Source organism: Cetorhinus maximus, chromosome 5 (assembly GCF_964194155.1).
Source record: "Cetorhinus maximus chromosome 5, sCetMax3.hap1.1, whole genome shotgun sequence".
NCBI lineage: Eukaryota > Metazoa > Chordata > Chondrichthyes > Lamniformes > Cetorhinidae > Cetorhinus > Cetorhinus maximus.
In genome coordinates, this window is record NC_135883.1 from 157725499 (window position 1) to 157745300 (window position 19802).

The 19802-nt window shown below is 46.9% G+C and overlaps 1 protein-coding gene across 1 annotated transcript in view; it reads right to left on the reverse strand.

Moving 5' to 3' along the window:
• The window catches only part of LOC144680386 (heme-binding protein 2-like), a 38094-nt gene extending 21844 nt beyond the window's left edge, over positions 1 to 16250 (reverse strand). The window contains exons 1-2 of the mRNA XM_078541353.1: positions 16128 to 16250; positions 2366 to 2495 (exon numbers count right to left, since the gene is read on the reverse strand). Of these exons, the coding sequence (XP_078397479.1) occupies positions 2366 to 2495; positions 16128 to 16250 (253 nt within the window). The remainder of the gene's footprint in view (positions 1 to 2365; positions 2496 to 16127) is intronic.
• Between the last annotated feature and the right edge of the window lie 3552 nt (positions 16251 to 19802).

The following is a 19802-nucleotide window of genomic DNA, read 5'->3' on the forward strand; positions in this document are numbered from 1 at the left end:
AGGCCCATTAAGGACATTAAAGGTCCAATTGAATGAAATGTTTCACCGCCCGTCCGACCTTACGGTTGGTGGGTGGGTGAAAAGGCCAAGCGGCCTTTGGATTTTTTGTGAAACCTCATCCACGGGCGGAATGAGGTTTTAATCAGTCAACAAAAAATATTTAAATGTTTAAACTAATTTCTAACACATCCCTGCTCATCTCACAGAGTCACATGAGCAGGGACATGTTATTAAAATTTTTACAATCTTTCTTTTCATTCCATGAATCTCCATCTCCGTGAGGCAGCTCTGAGCCTCAGGGAGCTTTTCCTTTGCTTAACCGTGTGCATGTGTGAACTTCTGTGCTGGCCCTCCTCTCCCCCTCCCCCTACACAGGCAGTGCTGAGCGCTGTCCTGCACCTTTCACACCGGGCAGGCCTTAGTTGGCCCGCCAGCGTCAAATAACGATTATGGCCCATTCACGGGCGGCTGTTGGCTCCCCGACCACTTCCACTTGCCCCCAGCCAGCCCGCCCAATGAGGGCAAATTTCTGCCCCAGGGAGTGTGAGGCCGGACCATCACTTTGCTCTGAGGGCTGCACAGAGCAGAGGGAAGAGGCCCTGGACTGAGACACCTGCCTTTATCTTGTGCAGAAAGGTTTCATATCTGAGTGACAAAAACACTGCTCATCAGAACAAGGGGCCATAGGCAGGGAAATATTCTTGGGAGTCGGGTGGGCAGGATGCTCCATGGGCCACTTGGATGGATGGGCCTGGAGAGTGCACCTGCTGGTCCTCCTCCCTGTCGGTGCCTAGAGGTCCCAGGCTGACCCCTTGAGGAGCAGGGGTAGCCAGGCTGAGATCGAGCTGCCTGGCACCCATCTTGGGTGCATTGTTGGAGGTTCACTATGGCATCAGCGATGGAGTTGCGCCCACATAGCAGTGCAGGAGCAACATCCTGGACCAAGGTCTCCATGGTGGCTGCCGTCCTACCTGTGTTAACCTCAGTGCATTGGCATGTCGGCACTGTCACCTCAGGCTGAAGGCAGACGGACTCCTCCATCATGCCTTTCAAACTGAGGAGTGCAGCGGACATCCCTTCCTGTTGTTCCCGAGCCTGCCTTTGCAGCTCCAGCAACTGTGACATGACCGAGTCCAGAGGCTCATCATCTGACTCGGGCTCAGCACAATTCTGGCCTCCAGCCGTCCTCCAAGTGCCAGAACCCTCTGGATGTGCAATGGGTTTGTGAGTGTGTGAGTTGAAAATGATGAGTGACCTTTCTATTTTTATTCGTTCATGGGATGTAGGCGTTGCTGCCTAGGCCAGCATTTATTGCCCATCCCTAATTACTCTTATTCAGAGGGCATTTTTAAGAGTCAGCCACATTTCTGTGCGTGTGGAGTCACATGTAGGTCAGACCAGCTGAGGACAGCAGATTGCCTTCCCTAAAGGGCATTACTGAACCAGATGGGTTCTTATGACAATTGACAATGGTTTCATGGTCATCACCGGACTTTCAATTCCAGATATTAATTAAATTCAAATTTGAAATTCCACCATCTGCTGCGGTGGGATTTGAACCAAGTCCCCAGAGCATTACCCTCTGGATTACCAGTCCAGTGATAATACCGCTACACCACCGCCTCCCCTAATTACCCTGGCAGAAAGGAGGAGGTATTTCATCCTCTTGCGGTACTGGGTGGCTGTCCTCTATTGAAGGGCGTTGGCACTGCCAACTGCTGCCACTGCCTCCCAAGCCGGGTTAGTGCTGTTGATGCCCTTGCTGTGGCCAGAGTGGTGGAAAGGACATCCCGGGAGCCCCCACGGCATCCAAACGGTGCTCGAGGGGTGCGTCGCTGAACCTGTGGGCTGCAGTCTTTTCCGTTTCAGGGCCATGTCTTAGGTGCAGCAGTTGTGGTCTGGAAGCACTGAGATGTATGCCTGCAGCTGGACTTTAAATGTGGTGCCCGGCGTGATGCAGCGGCGGGGTAATGGTGGGAGGGCGAATGACAGCCCTCCCGTCATGGAAATAGCGCGTTTCCCGGGAGTACATAAATAATGTGGTGGGCTTGGGATGATACGGTGTGAAAACCCATCATCGTTTTACCTGCCTGCTTCGGCACTGAGTGCAAATCTGGGATGATTCCGCCCCATATGTGGGAAACCTTCCGATTCTGGGAGCATAAAGTCTGCAAATATCAAAGAAATAGCCCAAGTGGCACTTCTACCCACTGGGAACAAGTGAACACGGAAGCCTCTGGGATTGACAATGGGGGGATTTTTCGGTCAGTGTCTCAGTCTACACACTAAGTTTGAAACAAGACAGATCAAAGATCGAAAGGTTGTTTTCTATTCTTTTGTTATTTTGAGGGAACATTTGATGTACCTGCAGCATTAGAGAAATGTGAATAATTGAAAAGTCTCTCCAGGCCGGTCTCTATTGCACGATTCATATCCATTCCAGTAACCACTGTTGCAACAGCTTGAAAGTGTAGGAATTTTTTCTCTTCATAATTCTAAGACAAAAAGAGGAGAATGTATTACCATATGACACAACTGAAGTCCCTCTGTAAAGCGTCAGTGTTCAGAGGACATGCTAATTTCCCAGGTGTGGTAGCAGCATTCATGTCCTGGATGGACTGGGATTGAAAGAGAGTTAGGGGTTTTGATGGAATTCTTGGCATTAACACTTCCTGGTTCATTTTCTATTCTCTTTCACTCTTTCAACTTTAGCGTTTCCTGCACTATTGGCCTTGCTCCTCCCCTTGGGTTTTCAATAAAGAAAGTAGAGATTGTTATTGACAGCCTTTCACACTGAGTCACCTCCCTCTTAGTGTTCTCAGGGCCAGAGAGAGGAGACATGAGCCCTAGTGCTCCACCTGTCTCCGTGCCCCTTAATCCCAACACCACCTACACCCCATGCGCTTCCCCCACCACCACATCATTCCCCCCTCAATGATGCATGATCATTTATCCCCATTCAAGATTCATCAATTAGTTCACCAAATAATCACAGAAAGGTCCCAGTAAAATGGTAACTCACGTTGTTGGCATCTGGTTGTAAATATCCCCAAATACTTCTTAAATGTTATGATGGTTTCTGCCTCGACCACCTTTTCAGGCAGTAAGTTACAGATTCCCACCGCCCTCTGGGTGACATAATTCTTCCTCACATGCTCTCTAAACATCCTGCCCCTTACCTTAATAGATTTTACTTTACCAGTAAACTCACAGGATAGAAATATCAAATACCTCCTTGTCAATAAAGTGGAATGATGGCACAACATGGTCTTCACTGTCAGTGAGAAGCATTGGAGCCCTAATGTGTCTCTGTGCAATGCAACATTTAAGAGGCCAAAGGACAAAGTCTGAATGGCTCACATTTGTATTTTTATTTTCTTGTTCAGGAAGTCTGAAGACTCTTCTGATTGCTGCTTCTTACTAGGATATATATTTTAATATCTAGTATGCAATACAACTTTATCATGATATTTCAATGCCTCAAGAAACTCATAAAAGCACCAAGACAGAGTGAGGTAATAGGTAAGTAGATTAAAAGACAAGATTGAAGTCAATGGAAAAGACTTTTGAGAATCATGTAGAGTGTAAAACAGGTTACAGATTCACTATGAGCCCATTACGCTCTTGTGTCCTTGCAATTTCACCCCACAAAGCCTGCTCACAGTAAACTTCCATTGGCAAAAAAATAAACAGAACTCCAGCAATGATTGAACTCCTTGACGACAAGATAATTATGGATGATAAAGGTAATCTAGACCAGCTTATCAGATCCATCCAGAATGACACACAAACATACTATTAGGAGCAGGAGTGAGCCATTTGGCCCATTGAGCTTGCTCTGCCATTTAATAACATTCCTTAAACTATAAAAATGATTACCTCTCAAAAGCACTTAATTGGCTAGAAGGTGATTTGAGACATTGTGAAAGGTGCTGTATAAATACATGTTTAACGTTCTTTCATTACACCTGCATTCAGTAGGCAGAGTGACTGTAGCAATGGTGATATTGCAGGACCAATGCTGATTCTCTTAGGATAATTAATCACAGAGCAATCGACTAGTATTAGCAAAGTGGCTACAAAGAAAACACTACATTTACAAAACAAGTTAACTCTGTAACAATATAACCTTTCCATCTGACTTCATTGGCACCAACTCATATTATACTTTAAATGGCATTGGTCCCTTGTATGCTAATGCCACTATCCAAGGGTTTGTCAATCAGACATTTACCAGCAGCTCAGAAAAAATGTAGAGAGAATCGTTGATCTGAATGTTTCAGAGTAGAATGATACATGGTACAAACATTCCGTACGGCCATCACTCAAGAACTGGATTGATTCCCTTGCGCCCAGAAGCTGTCGTACAAGTTGTGTTGAATTTACAGCCTATCCACAGGTTCAATGTGATGTTGCATTTTATTTCTATGAAATAAATGTGCAAATAGTATCTTTTTTTTAATTCTGGTTGCTTTTGAGATGTGTGAAAAACAGGGAAATTAAGTGGAAAAGTGTAATTAATAAAGAAGAATCTCCAAAAGGAAAAAAAAAAATGACAGCAATTTTCAGTGTGACCGAGTACTGGAGTGTGACCTCAACAGAGTCCCGAGAGTTTGGTGAGTTGAGAGAACATTAAATCCCTTTCTAAACGTCTAATAATGTTTATATTTAGCATTTAACATTTAACTGCCAATACTGTTTAAATTCTAAATCTCATCCAGGGGCCCCAAGCAGGGAGAGAGTATCTAACCACTGGGGCACAGCTGTAGATAGCTTGCAATGTTTTTCTGTACCTGGGCTCAGCTAGTGCCTTTATTTTCAGAGCACATGAATTCAAACATTTCAGTGCAACTTAGCACTGGAGTGTGACCTCAGCGCACTGCTGGGAGTTCAGTGAGGAAGGGAGGAAGGTGCAATTCTGCTTTTTCTCACTTTTTCACCTGTAGGATCTGGTTCTTGCTCGACTACAGGGGAAGGATCGATAGAAAAGCTGCGGCAGACATTTAAGGGGATATTTCTGAATACTCAGAATATAATATAATAATATATTCCTACTCTAAGGAAAAATTCTAAAGGGAGGACCGATTGTCCGTGGTTAACTAAAGAAGTTAAGGAAAGTATAAAACTGAAGAAAAAAGCCTATAACAGTACAAATTTGAGTGGCAGTCAGGTGATTGGTCAGAATACAAAGAATGGCAGCGAATGACTAAAAGGCTAATCAGAGGCACTTGCTTAGCAATCATCTGCTCACTGATGCCCAGTTTGTGTTCCACCAGGGCCACTCAGCTCCTGACCTCATTACAGCCTTGGTTCAAACATGGACAAACGAGCTGAACTCCCGAGATTGACTGCCCTTGACACCTATGCAGCATTGACTGGGTGTGGCCCTGGCAAAACTGGAGTCAATGGGATTCAGGAATAAACTCTCCACTGGTTGGAGTCATACCTGGCACAAAGGAAGATGATTGTGGTTGTTGGAGGTCAGTCATCTCAGCTCCAGGGCATCAGTGCAGGGGTTCCTCAGGGAAGTGTCCTAGGCCCAACGATCTTTAGCTACTTCATCAATGACCTTCCTTCCAGCATAAGGTCAGAAGTGGGGATGTTCGCTGCTGATTGCACAATGTTCAGCACCGTTCGCAAATCCCCAGATACTGAAGCCGTCCAGGTCCAAAAGCAGCAAGACCTGGAAAACGTCCAAGCTTGGGCTGACAATTGGCAAGTTACATTTGAGCTTCACAAGTTTCAGGCAATGACTATCTCCAACAAGAGAGAATCCAACCATTGCCCCCTCATGTTCAATGGCATTACCATCACTGAATCCCCCACGACTATCAACACCCTCGGGGTTACCAATGGCCAGAAACGGAACTGAATGAGTCATATAAATACTGTGGCTACAAGAGCAGGTCAGAGACAAGGAATCCTGCGAGGAGTAGCTCACCTCCTGATTCCCCAAAGCCTGTCCACTACCTGCAAGGCATAAGTGAGGAGTCTGATGGAATAGTCCCCACTTGCCTGGATGAGTGCAGCTCCCACAACACTCCAGAAGCCTGACACCGTTCAGCTTGGTTGATTGGGACCACATCCACAAACATTCACTCCCTGAAACATTGACGCACAATAGCAGCAGTGTGTACCATCTACAAGATGCATTGCAGTAATTCACCAAGGCCCACATCCCATCAATGAACAAAAAATAAACTGCCACCCAAAGGCTTTTGCAGAAAATAAAAACGCAAAGTGTAGCTGGTAACATATTAGGATTGAAAGAGGATTGGCTGGCTGACAGAAAACAGAGAGTATGCATAAATGGGTCTGTTTCTGGTGGCAGGATGTGATGAGTGGGCTTCTGCAAATCTCTGTGCTGGGGCCTCAGCATTTTACAACTTATTAATGGCCTCGATGAGGGGAGTGAAGGCACGGTAGTTAAATTTACAGGTGATAGGTAGGAAAGTATGTTGTGAAGAGGACACAAGGAGTTTGCAGAGAGATATATATACAGGTTGAGCGATTGGACAAAAATCTGGCAGATGGAATGTAATGTAGGAAAATATGAAATTGTTTACATTTTGGCAGGAAGAATAAAAAAGCAGAGTGTTACTTAACTGGAAGACGGCTGCAGAATTCCGAGGTGCCGAGGGATCGAGCTGTTCGAGTGCAGGAGTCACAAATAGTTAGTGCGCAAATAAAGCAAGTAATTAAGAAGGCTAATGGAATGTTATCCTCTAATCCGAGAGAGGTTAAACATAAAAGTAATGATGTTTTGCGTCAGCTATACAGGTCATTGGTGAGACCACATCTCGAATACTGCTGCAGTTTGGGTTGTTTTCGTTGGAGCAGAGAAGACTGAGGGGCGACCTGATCGAGATGTACAAGATTATGAGGGGCATGGACAGGGTGGATAGGGAGCAGCTGTCCCCCTTAGTTGAAGGGTCAGTCACAAGGGGGCAAAAGTTCAAGGTGAGGGGCAGGAGGTTTAGGGGGGATGTGAGGAAAAACTTTTTTACCCAGAAGGTGGTGACGGTCTGGAAAGCACTGCCTGGGAGGCTGGTGGAGGCGGGTTACCTCACATCCTTTAAAAAGTACCTGGATGAACACTTGGTGCGTCATAACATTCAAGGCTATGGGCCAAGTGATGGTAAATGGGATTAGGTAGGTAGGTCAGGTGTTTCTCACGTGTTGATGCAGACTCGATGGGCCAAAGGGCCTCTTCTGCACTGTGATTCTGTGATTCTTTGATTTGGTCTCCTTATTTAAGGAAGGATGTAAATGCATTGGAGGCGGTGCAGAGGAGATTTACTCGATTAATACCTGGAATGAGCAGATTGTATTACGAGGAAAGGTTGGGCAGACTGTGTTTGTTTCCAATGGACTTTAGAAGAGTGAGGGGTGATTTGACTGAAGTATATAAGATCCTGAACGGCCTTGACATGGTTGACATGGAAAGGATGTTTCCTCTTGTGGGTGAGAGCAGAGCTAGGGGGCACTGTTTTAAAATTAGGGGTCACCCTTTTAGGACAGAGATGAAGAGAATTTTTTTTCTCTCAGAGGGTTGTGCGACTTTGGAACTCTTTGCTTCAGAAGATGGTGGAGGCGGGGTCATTGAATATTTTTAAGGCAGAGGTAGATAGATTGCTGTTAGGCAAGGGAATCAAAGTTGTCAGTTGTAGATGGGAATGTGGAAATCAAAACACAAGCAGATCAGCCATGGTCTTACTGAAAGATAGAGCAGGCTTGAGGGGCCAAATGGTCTACTTCTGCTCCTATTTTGTATTATTGCATCTTCATATCCTGAGAGAAATCATTTCTAGAAGCACTCCAGTCATAGGGTTGTTTTCTGTAAAGACCCTTTTTATAAAAGCACTTTATGCTGTTTCTCTGGGATTTCAATTAATTTTTTTTTGCCAAAGCTACAACGAATGATCAGGAATAGTCCTCCCCAGGGACATTTTAGTCCCACAGTGTGACCACATTCTGCTAGATTTTAAACAGGATGGTGCAGGGTGGGATGAATCTAGGATGGAGCAGGGATTTGTAAAACCTTCCTTTAACCCAGGCTTGTCCAACCTTTCGACTCCGAGGGCCACATTTGCATATTTTTCACACTCAAGGGGCCCATGAACAAATTTCAGAAAGATAAGATTTGGCACAAAAATAAACTGAATTTCATTGAAAATTTTCAGAAAAGAAACATTTGCTGAGTGGATTAGTGATAGCGACCACAACATGGTACAATTTAAACTTCTTATGGACAAAGAAATAGACAAGTTGCAAAAAAGTGTTTTGGATTGGGGGAGAGCAGATTTTAGTAAAATAAGGCAGGATCTGGCCAAGGTAGACTGGGAACAGCTACTTGTGCAGAAATCTACAGAAGAGCAGTGGGGAGCGTTCAAAAAGGAAATGGGGAGGGGTCCAGGCTCAACATGTTCCCTCTAGGGTGATAGGAAAGAGTAACAAGCCCAGAGAATCATGGATGACCAGAGATATTCAGGATACGATGAGAAGGAAAAGAGAGGCTTTTAGCAGGAACAAGGGGAGTAAAAGAGCGGAGGCATTAGTGGAGTACAGAAAGTGAAGGGTGGAGCTTAAGAAAGCAATTAGGAGAGCAAAGAGGGGATATGAGAAAGCTCTGGCTGGGAAAAGTAGGGAAAATCTCAAGATATTCTACAAGTATATCAATGGGAAGAGGATAACCAGGGAAAGAGTAGGGCCCATTAGGGGCGAATGTGGCAATCTATGGGTGGAACCAGAGGACATCGCTGGAGTGTTGAACGAATACTTCACATCCGTCATCACCCAGGAGAATGAGGATGAAGGTGTGGAATTCGGGGAGAGAGACTGCGAGGTTCTTGAGGAAATTGATTTAGGGAGTGACAAGGTATTGGAGGTGTTGGCGGGCTTAAAAGTGGACAAATCTCCATGTCCGGATGATTTGTGTCCCAGACTGCTGAGGGAGGCAAGGGAGGAGATCATAAGGGCGCTGACCCAAATTTTTAATTCCTCTCTGGCCGCGGGGGAGGTGCCAGAGGACTGGAGAACAGCTAATGTGGTTCCGCTATTTAAGAATGGTTTTAGAGATAAGCCAGGGAACTACAGATCAGTGAGTCTCACGTCAGTGGTAGGGAAACTTCCAGTGGTGTCTGGAACATTACCTTTCAGGTCTGATTCTGTGAGGATGACTATGTCAGGCTGTTGCTTGACTAGTCTGTAAGACGGCTCTCTCAATTTTTGCACTAGCCCCCAGATGTTAATAAGGAGGACTTTGCAGGGTCGACAGGGCTGCGATTCCCACTGTCGTTTGTAGTGCCTAGGTCAATGCCAAATAAGGATTTAATTCCCAGACTTTGCAAGAGCAATAAGTGAGTCAATGTCCTCTTTTATACCACTCGTTTCAATGAGGTCCAAGACTCTCAAGCCTCTGGTACACCACACAGCATGTCATTCGAATTGTTCCTACTTTAGGACATCATGAAAAGTTATAACGCTATTGGAATGTTGGTTTCAATTGAAAAGGGAATTTTTAGAAATGTACAGTATTAATTTTTGGTACTAAACCTTAAAAGTGACCTCCCAACCCACACCACCCTCCCGCACCCCTAGCTCAACTTCACTTTCCCACCCAGCCCCCATCTGTGATGTTCCTAGAATCCAGAAATCTATCTCAATGACTAAACATCCATAACCCTCTGGGATAGAGAATTCCAAAGATTCACAAGCCTTTGAGTGAGAAATTTCTCCTCCTCTCAGCCCTAAATGATTAACCCCTTAACCAGGGTCTGTCCCCCCGTGTTCTCGGTTCCCAATCAGGGGAAACAGCCTCCCTGTGTTTGCCCTGCCAAGCCCCTACACAATCTTGTAGCCTCAATGAGATCACCTCTCACTCTACTAAACTCCAGAGAGCATGCCCCAATTTATAATTCCTCTCATCACAGGACAACCCTCCTCATCCCAGAAATCACCCCCGTGAATCTTCATGCATCACCTTTAAAGTGTGTACATCCTTCTTTAGATAAGGAGATCAAAACTACACACAGTATTCCAGGTGTGGTCTCCCTAATGCCTTGTACAATTGGAGCAAGACTTCATTATTCTAGAACTCCAAACCCCTTTCAATAAGGGGCAACTTACTATTTGCCTTTCTAATCATTTGTTATACCCAAATACAAACTTCCTGAGTTTTTTGGATTAAGAAACCAAATGCTTCTAAATACCAAAATGGAAATGTTCTTCATACCAATTAAAAAATTAGAGTTAAAGAGTCATCGAGGCCCATCGAGTCTGCACTGGTCAAACAGTTACCTTACTATTCTAATCCCATTTTCCAGCACTAGGCCCATAGCGGTGTATGCCATGGCATCGCAAGTGCACACCCAAATACTTCTTAAATGTTATGAGGGTTTCTGCCAATACCAACCTTTCAGACATTGAGTTTGCAGATTCACACCACCCTCTGGACAAAAAAATTCTTCCTCACATCCCCTCTAAACCTCCTGCCCCTTACCTTAAATCTATGCCCCCTAGTTATTGAACCCTCCACCAAGGGGACGAGTTCCTTTCTGTCTACCCTATTCTATGCTCCTCAAAATGTTATGCAACTTAATCATGTCCCCCTCAATCTCCTCTGCTACAAGGAAAATAACCCCAGCCTATCCAATCACTCCTCATAAGTAAAACTCTCCAGCCCAGGCAACATCTTGGTAAATCTCCTCTGCACTCTCTCTAGTGCAATCAGATCCTTCCTATAATGCGGATTCCAGAACTGCATGCAATACTCTAGCTATGGTCTAACCAGCGTTTTATACAGTTCCAGCATAATCTCCCTGCTCTTTTATTCTATGCCACGGCTAATAATGGCAAGTATCCCATATGCCTTATTAACCACCTTATCCACCTGCCATCCTACCTTAAGGGACCGGTGGACATGCACAGCAAGGTCCCTCTGATCCTTTATACTTCCCAGGGCCCTACCATTCATCGTGTCTTCCCGTGCCTTGTTTGTCCTGTCCAAGTGCATCACCTCACACTTATCCGAATAAAATTCCATTTGCCACTGATCAGCCCATCTGACCCTCCTGCCTATATCCTCCTGTAATCTAAGGCAACCCTCCTCACTAATTACCACCCCACCATTCTGGTGACCCTCCGTTTTTCTTCTTATCAAAGTGAATAGCCTCACACTTGCTCACAAAATATTCCATCTGCCAACTTGTTGCCCTGTCACCTAACCGGTATATATCTCTTGGCAGCAGAACAGACAGCACAACCTTCAGAACACCCGGTCATAGCTGCAGAGAATCGTATCGATCCACTGAACTGACCCCAAGGATATAAACTATCAAGTACAGTGAATTGGTCAGATTTTACTCCCATTAGTTTCCCTAGTGCTTATTTTCTTCTAGATAGATTACTTTAAATTCCACACTCTCTTTCACCCTTTCGCTCCCCATTATTTTATGTGGTAAGCCATGGGTGGACCAGTATTCCTGCAGAATTTATTGTTTTTCAATGGAATGTGTTTTCACTGAGAATTTGTAATTATTTCTTTAAATGTTGACCACAGTTTATCAAAATCCCATAGCTCTGTCTGTCCATTATCCAATCCCCTATTCATGTTAATGGCTCACAACATCCGGGGAGTGATAATCACCTTCGGATGCCACTCCGCTCCTTTTCACTCACCCAAGTGTGGAGAGGGTCAGGATGTCGGGAAGGGTAGGGAGCAGTGAGGGGAGGTGGGGGTTATTCATGGAGGGATGGGAGTTCAGGTGATAATCAACGGGGCTGGTAGGAGAGTTGGGTCAGTGTGGGTTAATTGTAGAACAAAAACAGAATTACCTGGAAAAACTCAGCAGGTCTGGCAGCATCGGCGGAGAAGAAAAGAGTCGACGTTTCGAGTCCTCATGACCCTTCAGCAGAACTGAGTATAGTTAGGAGAGGGGTGAAATATAAGCTGGTTTAAGGTGGAGGGTGGGGGGGGGGCGCAGTGGGGAGAGAAGTTGACGGGGGGGTTGGTTGTAGGGACAAGCAAGCAGTGATAGGAGCAGATAATCAAAAGATGTCACAGACAAAAGGATCAAAGAGGTGTTGAAGGTGGTGATATTATCTAAGAAAATGTGCTAATTAAGAATGGATGGCAGGACACTCAAGGTACAGCTCTAGCTCAAGAGAGCAGGGTGGAGTGTTAAAATGGCAAGCGACAGGGAGGTTTGGGTCTTTCTTGCAGACAGACCGCAGGTGTTCTGCAAAGTGGTCGCCCAGTTTGCGTTTGGTCTCTCCAATGTAGAGGAGACCGCATTGGGAGCAACAAATGCAGTAGACTAAGTTAGGAGAAATGCAAGTGAAATGCTGCTTCACTTGAAAGGAGTGTTTGGGCTTTTAGACGGTGAGGAGAGAGGAAGTGAAGGGGCAGGTGTTGCATCTTCTGCGTGGGCATGGGGAGCTGCCATAGGTGGGGGTTGAGGAGTAGGGGGTAATGGAGGAGTGGACCAGGGTGTCCCAGAGGGAACGATCCCTACGGAATGCCGTCAGGGGGGGTGAAGGGAAGATGTGTTTGGTGGTGGCATCATGCTGGAGTTGGCAGAAATGGCGGAGGATGATCCTTTGAATGCGGAGGCTGGTGGGGTGATAAATGAGAACAAGGGGGACCCTATCATGTTTCTGGGAGGGAGGAGAAGGCGTGAGGGCGGATGCGCGGGAGATGGGCCAGACACGGTTGAGGGCCCTGTCAACGACCGTGGGTGGAAAACCTCGCTTAAGGAAGAAGGAGGACATGTCAGAGGAACTGTTTTTGAAGGTAGCGTCCCTTCCCTTCCCTTCCTTGACCTCTCTGTCTCAATTTCTGATGATAGACTGTCCACCAATATCCATTACAAACATACCGACTCCCATAGCTACCTCGACTACAGCTCCTCACACCCCGCTTCCTGTAAGGAAGCCATCCCATTCTCTCAGTTCCTTCGCTTCCGTCGCATCTGTTCTGATGACGCTACCTTCAAAAACAGTTCCTCTGACATGTCCTCCTTCTTCCTTAACCGAGGTTTTCCACCCACGGTCGTTGACAGGGCCCTCAACCGTGTCCGGCCCATCTCCCGCGCATCCGCCCTCACGCCTTCTCCTCCCCCCCAGAAACATGATAGGGTCCCCCTTGTCCTCACTTATCACCCCACCAGCCTCCGCATTCAAAGGATCATCCTCCGCCATTTCTGCCAACTCCAGCATGATGCCACCACCAAACACATCTTCCCTTCACCCCCCCTGGCGGCATTCCGTAGGGATCGTTCCCTCCGGGCCACCCAGGTCCACTCCTCCATCACCCCCTACTCCTCAACCCCCACCTATGGCACCTCCCCATGCCCACGCAGAAGATGCAACACCTGCCCCTTCACTTCCTCTCTCCTCACCATCCAAGGGCCCAAAAACTCCTTTCAAGTGAAGCAGCATTTCATTTGCATTTCCCCTAACTTAGTCTACTGCATTTGTTGCTCCCAATGCGGTCTCCTCTACATTGGAGAGACCAAACGCAAACTGGGCGACCGCTTTGCAGAACACCTGCGGTCTGTCCGCAAGAAAGACCCAAACCTCCCTGTCGCTTGCCATTTTAACACTCCACCCTGCTCTCTTGCCCACATGTCTGTCCTTGGCTTGCTACATTGTTCCAGTGAAGCCCAACGCAAACTGAAGGAACAGCACCTCATCTTCCGACTAGGCACTTTACAGCCTTCCAGGCTGAATATTGAATTCAACAACATAAGATCTTAAGCTCCCTCCCCCCATCCCCACCCCGTTTCTTCCCCCTCCCTTTTGTTTTTTTCAATAATTTATATAGATTTTTCTTTTCCCACCTATTTCCATTATTTTAAAATCTACAACTAATACCTTGTCAGTCTTTCCACCCCACCCCCACTAGAGCTGTACCTTGAGTGTCCTGCCATCCATTCTTAATTAACACATTTTCTTAGATAATATCACCACCTTCAACACCTCTTTAATCCTTTTGTCTGTGACATCTTTTGATTATCTGCTCCTATCACTGCTTGCTTGTCCCTACAACCAACACCCCCCTCAACTTCTCTCCCCACCGCACCCCCCCCCACCTTAAACTAGTTTATATTTTACCCCTCTCCTAACTATACTCAGTTCTGCTGAAGGGTCATGAGGACTCGAAACGTCGACTCTTTTCTTCTCTGCCGATGCTGCAAGACCTGCTGAGTTTTTCCAGGTAATTCTGTTTTTGTTTTGGATTTCCAGCATCCGCAGTAGTATTTTGTTTTTATCTCTGGGTTAGTTGTAGCGTCATCAAAGTAGAAAAGGGGTGTGGTGGTTGGGGGATAGTCAGGGGTGAGATGTATTCAGAGTGTTTTGGGATAGTCATGGATTGAAGGAGGGGCGGGGAGTCCAGTGTTCAAAGGGGTGGGATGTGGGGCTTAGTCAGGGGGTTGTGGCGTAATCAGGGAGTGGGAGGGTCAGAGGATAATGGTGGGGGGTGGTGGTGAGTGGTCAGAGTGGTGGAAGGTCTTTCTGTCCTCTTTCTGTCTATTATCCAAACCCCCATTCGTGCTAATGGCTCACAACTTCCTTGGGGTGGAGGGGGGCTGGGGCGGGGGTGGGTCCTGTCGTTGGGGCGGTGGGAGTAGTCAGGGTGTGGGGGTTAGTTTGTGGAGTTGTGGGGTAACCAGGGGGTGTGAGGGCCAGGGGGTATTTGGAGGGGGTGGGGTTTAGTTGAGGTGGAGGGAGGTATTTGTGGTGTGGGAGGAGGGTCTGGGGTTTGGGTGGTGGGGGTATCAGGTAGAGTAGTGGGTCGGGGGGGTAAGTCAGTGCATCATGGGCAAACCATGGGGTGGGAGGACCAGGGGGTTGTCGGGGGGTAGTGGGGAGTAGATGGGTGGTTGTCGGTGGTCATGGTATGAGGGAGGATCTGGGGATTGGGTGGAAGAGTTGGGATCCAGTCAGGGCATTGGGGTAGTCAGGATGGTGGGCTAGTTTGGGGTATGGGATAGTTGGGGGTGAACGGCTTGGATGCTAATTGGGGGCTAAATAGGTGTGGGGGTAGTCGGAGGTGGGGGAATGGTAATTTGAGAGGTGGGGGTAGTCAGGAAATGTTTGGGGGTGGGATGGTTAGTCCGGGGGTGGAAATTTGAGGGGTGAGTGCAGTTGGGAAATGGTTGGGGGTGGGATGGTTAGTCCAGGGGTGACAATTGGAGGGGTGGGGTAGTCAGGGGTGGGAGGTTTAGTCAGTGGGTGGGGGGTTAGTTATGGTTGGTGGGTAGTTTGGGATTGGGGATAGGGGTAGTTGGGCAGTGGGGGGGTGGTTGGTGTTCGGGGGGATGTGTTTCAGTGGGGAGTTGAAGGGTCAGTACCACAGGGGGTAGAAGTGGGTTTAATCTGTCTAACTTTTCCCAGGTAACTATTCTGCTAAGAGAGTCGGAACCATCTAAAGTCACTGATAGAAGTTGGAGTATCGGATAGTTCCCAGTACAGGATAATTGCCCATCACAAGTTTAAATATTCCCGGACATATCCCATGCAGTCCTTGCATGGGGACTTCCGGGATGTCCCCGGCACATCTTCAGGGGAACCTCTTGGGTAAAACTCCCCGGTTTATATTACCCTAGCAAGGACGGAGTGTAATTCTCATAGCCAAACCTGCTTTAAGGACACTGCTGTATTGATGTGACTTTCCAGGTATCTGTGGTGTGGGGGTATCACCTAAAACAAGACTTGGCTTCTTACAGATGTAACATAGTGATCTTAAGTCTGTTATAAATTTCAGAAATTGGGTTAAATTCAGTGAATACAGGAGTAACAGGAATGTGTCCCGACTCTACAGTCCTTCGCATTGTCCCTCTAACCTCTCTGTTTCCACACCAACCCCACTTTAGACCCGCTGCTGGAGACAGAAACCCTGATATTCTCACTACACAAGCTGGCAGTGGAGACCAATCAGCCGACAGCAGCTCATGTATAAAATGTTACCGAGATGCAAGGACCAATTTCAGCCCAGCCTCATGTTTCAGGGTTGGGGGATGCGCTGTCGATTCACCGCAGGTTATTTACCCCAAAAACGGGCATTGAATAATTTCCCCTAGGACAAACATGACAGAACGCAGTAAACTCTGAACAATACTTACCTTGTCCACAATGACTTCTGCGGGCTCAATGCAGTCATTTTCATAACAGAAGTTCTCCACCTCATCCTGACCAGCAAGTTGCTGCCAGAAGAGGAGAGACACAGTTAGGAAGAGTCTCAGCATCCTGGTGTCCGCTCAGATCACTGGTGAACGCACTGAATGACTCTCAGCACCTTCAGGTGGATCTGCAGATTGAGCAGCGAGCTCAGGTCTTCTTATACTGTTTTATGAAGATGATTTTGAATAAAGTTAAGCTGCAGGTAGCAACATTATGTGTTGAAGAAACGCACTAGCTGATTCATTATGGAAATGTTACTTGAAGTTAGAAACTATTAACTCTCTGAGTGCCGGTTCCCGGGAAGTCTGAACACTCGGGAAGCTATTTTACAATTGATTCCAGTTCACACATTCAGGATTGTCAACCCTCCCTGTTTGGGAGTCGCCTGGAATGGAAGATTGATCTGCCGGTCGCTGGTGTTAGTGACCCGGGAGAAAAGAATTTCACATTCGGGTTTCATGTCTGCACAGTTTCATTTCTTGGGTTTCCTGCACTGGCGGAAAGTGGGAACCCAGTGGCCAGGCTGCACTCCAACCGCGGGACAGACCACCATTTCCTCACTGAGTAGGTGAAGCTGGTGTGGGTCTCACTGCCCAATGACTTGAGCATTTCACACTGTTCCTATTTATTTCTTCCCCTCCTCTCCTGAGGTAACTGAGACTGGCTGAGGTACATAACCCTTGGTAACAACTCCCACTGAAGTCCAGTTCCTGACACTGCCTTGGGTTCGCTGATGATTACACGATGTTCAGCAACACTCGCCGCTCCTCAGATACTGAACCAGTCCCTGTCCAAATGCAGCAAGACCTGGATAATGTCCAGGCTTGGGCTGACAAGTGGCAAGTAATATTTGTGCCACACAAATGCCAGGCAATGACCATCTCCAACAAGAGAGAATCTAACCATTGCCCCTTGACGTTTAATGGCATTATCATCACTGAATCCCCCACTATCAACATCCTGACCAGAAACTGAACTGGACCAGCCATATAAATACTGTGGCTGCAAGAGCAGGTCAGAGACGTGGATTCCTGCCACATTTTACTCACCTCCTGATTCCACGAAGCCTGTACACCATCTACAAGACACAAGTCAGGAGTGGGCTGGAATAGTCCCCAGTTGCCTGGATGAGTGCAGTTCCCACAACATTCAAGAAGCTTGACATTGTCCAGGACAAAGCAGCCCGCTTGATTGGCACCACATCCACAAACATTCACTCCCTCCACCATCTACGCACAGTAGCAGCAGTGTGTATCATCTACAAGATGCATTGCAGGAATTCAGCAAGGTTCCTTACACAGCACCTTCCAAACCCACAACCACTACCTTATAGAAGGACAAAGGCAGCAGATAGATGGGAACACCACCACCTGGAAGTTCCCCTCCAAGTCACTCACCATCCTGACTTGGAAATATATCGCCGTTCCTTCGCTGTTGCCTGGTCAAAATCCTGGAACTCCCTTCCTAATAGCACTGCAGGTGTTCCTGCACCACACAGACTGCAGTGGTTCAGGTAGGCAGCTCACCAACATCTTCTCAAGCGCAACTAGGAATGGGCAATAAATGCTGGCTTAGCCAGCGAAGCCCACTTCCCTTAATGAATAATTAAAAAAAGCTTTCTAGGCACAGCCTCTCACTGGGTTAATTTATCCCTGGCACTGCCTCTCACTGGGTTTCTGTTTGCTGGGCACTGCCTCTCACTGGGTTTCTGTTTGCTGGGCACTGCCTCTCACTGGGGTGCAATTCCCCTGGCACTGACTGACTGGGGTAAAAGGGAACCTGGAATGGGAGGGTGGGGGGTGCACAGTGTAAAAATAAGGAGAAGCCTAGACATGTGCATCTTTTTAATGTTTTGAAGGCTGGGGAAAGAGGACAGGGATAGATAGCACAACCCCTCGAGACTGACCATCCATTCAGGCCCAACAGTCTATCTGAGTGTCACTCCAGGATCCACTCAGACCCCTTTTCCACCTCCGGTTCAGGCATCCCTTCACCTTCCCCAATTCCAATCATTTCCAGATATTTTCCCTGACCACTTTCCCAATACCAGGGATCATTCTCTCCAACCTCAAGTGGTGGCCTTTTTAATGGTTCTACTATTTTTAGCTCCTGGCAAGGTAAGCCAATTCCCTTCAACTTATTGCACGTTTAAAGTCCCAAGTAAAAGAAATTCTAAACATTATCGGAACATAGTCTTAGATTGAGTCTTCAAATACAAGCCCTGTCCCCCAGGAGTATCAAAGCCCACAAAATTATTTTAGGATGGGGCATAAATTGGGGCATGTCTTAGTTGGCCAAGTTCCTTGAAAGTCAACCAATGTCAGCTCTTAGAAATCTTAGTAAGTGTTCTGGAGTAGTGTATTTATGAGGATTGCCGGGATAATAAATATTTTAGATTACATGTTGCACATGCTTCAAAAAAATACACGTTTTATTGAAGCCCATTATGCTTTATAGCTTATACATGAAGTTATAAATGATAATTAAAGCAAAACATAACGTGTCAATAATAGTTGAAAATACATGAAATTTATAAATCCAACTTACCTGCAAATATTGTTGGATAACTCAAACAAACAGGAGCAATTAAGAAAGATATTTACTCACAAATTCAATATGGTGATATTGAATTTTGATATATCTCTGTCTCAACCCGGGGTAATTCTCAAAAGGGAACACTGACCCTTTATGTTCCAAAGGTGCTTGACTGACCTAATCCTCATGGTGTGAACTTTTAAATACAGTGGGTGGAATCGTCTGTGCCCGCTGGCATCGGGCGTGTTCGGTGCTGTGAGTGGATAATATGGCAAGATGGCCAAAAATGGGTTCCAGGGAGTTGTGAAACCAGTTTGCGATCGTCCTCTCAGTCCATCGATGGCGGGCCGCATTTCCATCCATTGGACATGGGGAACCTCAATGTCGTACACCAACATATCATTGTAAGGCTCACCTGTCAGACTCATTCCTCCCCCAGCCGGATCGTCCACCCACGCTGATGTGTTTCACAACAGCATATAAAAGGCGTGCACTTGACAGGCTGCACTTTGAGGCAAACTTGGAGGCGAGTGCACAGTAACATTGCAGAGCACTCACCAAGGACACCTGTTAGACTTCAAGGTTCAGGCGTGTTTTTCAGGGGGTTTGGGGCAAAGGCTGCCCTGCAGTTGAAGGTAGTGCACAAGCCCATGTGGGGTGGTGGGTGGGGGAGTGGGTGAGGGAAGCGGCCACGCATTAGGGACACCTTGTATAAAGTGACCCTTACTCTGCAGCTGAGACGGTTCAGGAGCAGCCACATTGATATGACTGGAGTTGGGCCTTGAGCTTATCTGCCCACTCAAGCAACACAGAGGCATTAAAGTGCCACCAAGTGCTCCAGAGCTTATTACCCCTCGGGCACAGTCTGTAAACTAATGAGCGTTTTAGTGGACTGCAGAACAGTTGGACGACTGGGCACATTGTACAATCTCCTTGCTAAAGCTGGCCATGGAGCAGTCACTGGTGGAGGCGTTCACAGCCCTTTGCATTGTCATCATCCCGGTTTACACCAGTCTCCCCCATGGTTCAAGCTAACAGGGCAGTTTTGCAGCACGGGTTAGAAGAATGTCTGCCCCTGAGCT